This window comes from Phanerochaete carnosa (assembly GCF_000300595.1).
Source record: "Phanerochaete carnosa HHB-10118-sp unplaced genomic scaffold PHACAscaffold_615, whole genome shotgun sequence".
In the NCBI taxonomy this organism is placed as follows: domain Eukaryota; kingdom Fungi; phylum Basidiomycota; class Agaricomycetes; order Polyporales; family Phanerochaetaceae; genus Phanerochaete; species Phanerochaete carnosa.
Window position 1 is genome coordinate 1 of NW_006768242.1, and position 2,901 is coordinate 2,901.

The 2,901-nt window shown below is 51.7% G+C and overlaps 1 protein-coding gene across 1 annotated transcript; it reads left to right on the top strand.

Annotated features, from left to right (window-relative positions):
* Positions 1-784, top strand: PHACADRAFT_266379 (uncharacterized protein; the record flags this gene model as incomplete). Its single annotated transcript, XM_007402972.1, has 4 exons — positions 1-62; positions 115-261; positions 313-456; positions 513-784. Coding segments are annotated over 4 exons (416 nt in total), but the record flags the coding sequence as incomplete, so codon positions are not given.
* Between the last annotated feature and the right edge of the window lie 2,117 nt (positions 785-2,901).

Below are 2,901 nucleotides of genomic sequence, written 5' to 3' on the forward strand. Positions count from 1 at the left end.
TGACCACGGACATCTTCAAGGGCAAGAAGGTCGTTATCTTTGCCGTTCCGGGAGCCTTCACGGTGGGTGATTAGCGCCGATGCGTCTTCGCTTCCCCTCTGATGTTTGCTACAGCCATCGTGCCATGCGAACCACCTGCCGCCGTTTGCGGAGAAGTACAATGAGCTCAAATCCAAAGGCGTCGACGACGTCTACGTCTTGTCAGCCAACGATCCCTTCGTGCTCAGCGGCTGGACCCGTATTCAGGGTGTTGCTGACAAGGTGCGTAAACAGTGCTGCATTGGAACGGCACTGTACTGATGGCGAGTCCAGATCGTCGGCCTCACGGACATCGAAGGTGCCTGGTCAAAGGAGCTTGGCCTGACCGTGGACCTTAGTGCCGCTGGCATCGGCCTCGGCACGCGTACCACCCGCTACGCGCTCTGCCTGGACGACCTCAAGGTCACATACCTCGGCGTACGTACTATCTTTCGCCACCTCGCAGAATCGATTGTCTGATCATCAATGCACAGGTCGAGCCGGACCCGACTCAGGTCACTGTCTCTGGCGCTGAAGCCGTCCTTGCCGCGCTCTGAATAGATGGTCGACCTAGAAGATATGTAACAAGTAGACTGTAAACGTACGAGATTGGTATCGAAATCTATTGATTTAGCTGTACACCGTCAGAACACTAGCAACTTAACAACTGACGCGTACAGTTAGATGGCATGGAGCGTAGGTACTGTATGTCGTAAACCGTAAACAGCTCACGAGACAAAGCGAACCAGAGCTAAGCTTCGATTCGTCATTAAGCAGCTTGCCACGTTACGCTTTCGCGGCGTCGAGATGTGCACTCAATCTTCCAGAGAAAGGGCGACAATATTCCAAAAATGACACCATCGACTTCTAAGTTTCGACGTTTTCGCTATTTTTCGAGAAGTCTTTGGGGCGAAATATGTCCACGGCTTTTTTTCTTGGAGAGATGTATCCCGAGATAGACTTCTCGGTCGAAAAGTATTCTGGGCGCTCTTTTGTTGAAGTCGTCTGTCCTTAAGCAAGTTCGTCATGCTGGTCTCATTTCTCACCTGTATGACTAACTGAATCTCTGCAGCCTTTTCTTTCGCTTTCCGTTTCAATTTAACTTCGCTATTTTCGTGCAAACATGGCGGGGTGCGTACATCCTGCGATGCCCTCGCGTTCTGTTGAATTCATAGCAGCTCTTCAGGAATACCATACACGCTATCCCGCAGAAGATATTGGAATCACATCATTGGCTTCGTTCGAGACAAGCGAAGACTCAAAGCGTGTGCGTTGACTTGCCGGTCTTGGACACGTGCAAGCCAACAAGACCTTCACGCGGAGTACCGTTATAGCTGAGAACGACTCAGAGCCATTGATGCCGCATGGTACTCGAACCCTGCAACTGCGGCGATGGTGCCGTCTTTAACACTTAGGCTTCCTTCGCTAACAAGCAACGTGGTAACCTACGACATGGCGGCCTGGGCCAACCTCTCCCGCTTCACTCACATCACGTTCGTTTGGGTAGATTGGACTTCCTGTACCCCAGGCGACCACGAGCGCGGCAGCGTGTGATGCTCAGCCGGGTAACGGAGCCAAAGATCTCGCCTAGTGCTCGGCACTGGCAGCGTGGCGAGGATTTTGTCTTCTTCCTCTCTGCATTCCCCAATGTCACGAGACTCGAGCTACACGGTTACTGTCTACTTCTCGAGGAGGAATCCGATTTGGATCGCTTCCCACGTCAGGTGGTGGGGACTATTCCTAGCTCCGAGCTGCAAAGCTTGACTTGGCGGCCTAATGGACCCAGCTCCTGGAGCTCGAGGCGTGAAACCATCCAGGGTTCGTCGGCCCATGCCTCCCACATTTCCTAACGTCATTAAGGAAGGGCTACGCTTCAAGTGGGGATCTACGGTCGGCTTCGCTGCGTTTCCGGGTTATGTTCGCGCCATGGGTTCTGTACTAACCCACCTGGGAATATCGCTGCTTCACGATGATGACAGCTACCGTATGTTTTTCATCATAATGCTGTCGCGTACTCCACTTCTGACACCTAAAAGTCCTAGCTAAGTTCGGACTTGAAAGATGCACGCATCTGCAGAGCAGCACGATAGGTAGTCTTTGCGCGCTAGTAGATGATGAAACTACCTACTACCGCAGGATCACTCCTGGGTCCTACAAATGCTTGCACAAATCTGCTCTCCACATTTGACAGCTGTCGTGCTCAATCTCTATCTGGGCAAGCTGGCTGACCTCTTGGCGCTCAACTTCAACCTTCATACTCATCGACACCGTCCCTTCCGAAACACGCTTCGCGCGAACAATGCTCACGCTTTCCTTTACTCCTTTGCCGTATCCTCTGCCTCATGGCGAGGGGGGTCCAGACGATCGAATTTTGGAGTACTTCACGTACGCCATCTCGAAGATGCAAAACCTCTATGACCAAAGGCTGATCGCTCTCCTTCCTCATGGACTGTCACCCGGCGCGGCTGTATTGCCCTACGATATGTAGAAGTGCTCCCCGGATTGGTCTTGTTATTTGTTACTTTGCAGGCTCGATAGCTCTCTCGGTACGATACGTGTCTTGAAGTGATCTTCAAATGCTGTTCTTAGTTTGTATATTGTGCTTACAGTTTAAGGAAGCTTCAGACGGCATCAGTTTCAAAAGCAGCTTTGCCGCATAGCATCAGCACACACCCACGAAGGATCGCCCTTGTCCCGCTGTGGGTTTTTGTGAGCTGTAGCATATTCTGTTTCCTGATCGCCTCATTAAGGCGCTGTAGTGACACACGGTTAGGCACCTCAAGATATATGGACGAGCAGTAGACTGGCACACGAAGTTATCAAGCTCTTTGGACACCTGTGAACGACTTTCTACAAACGGAAGATGTACTGCGGTCAAGGAAC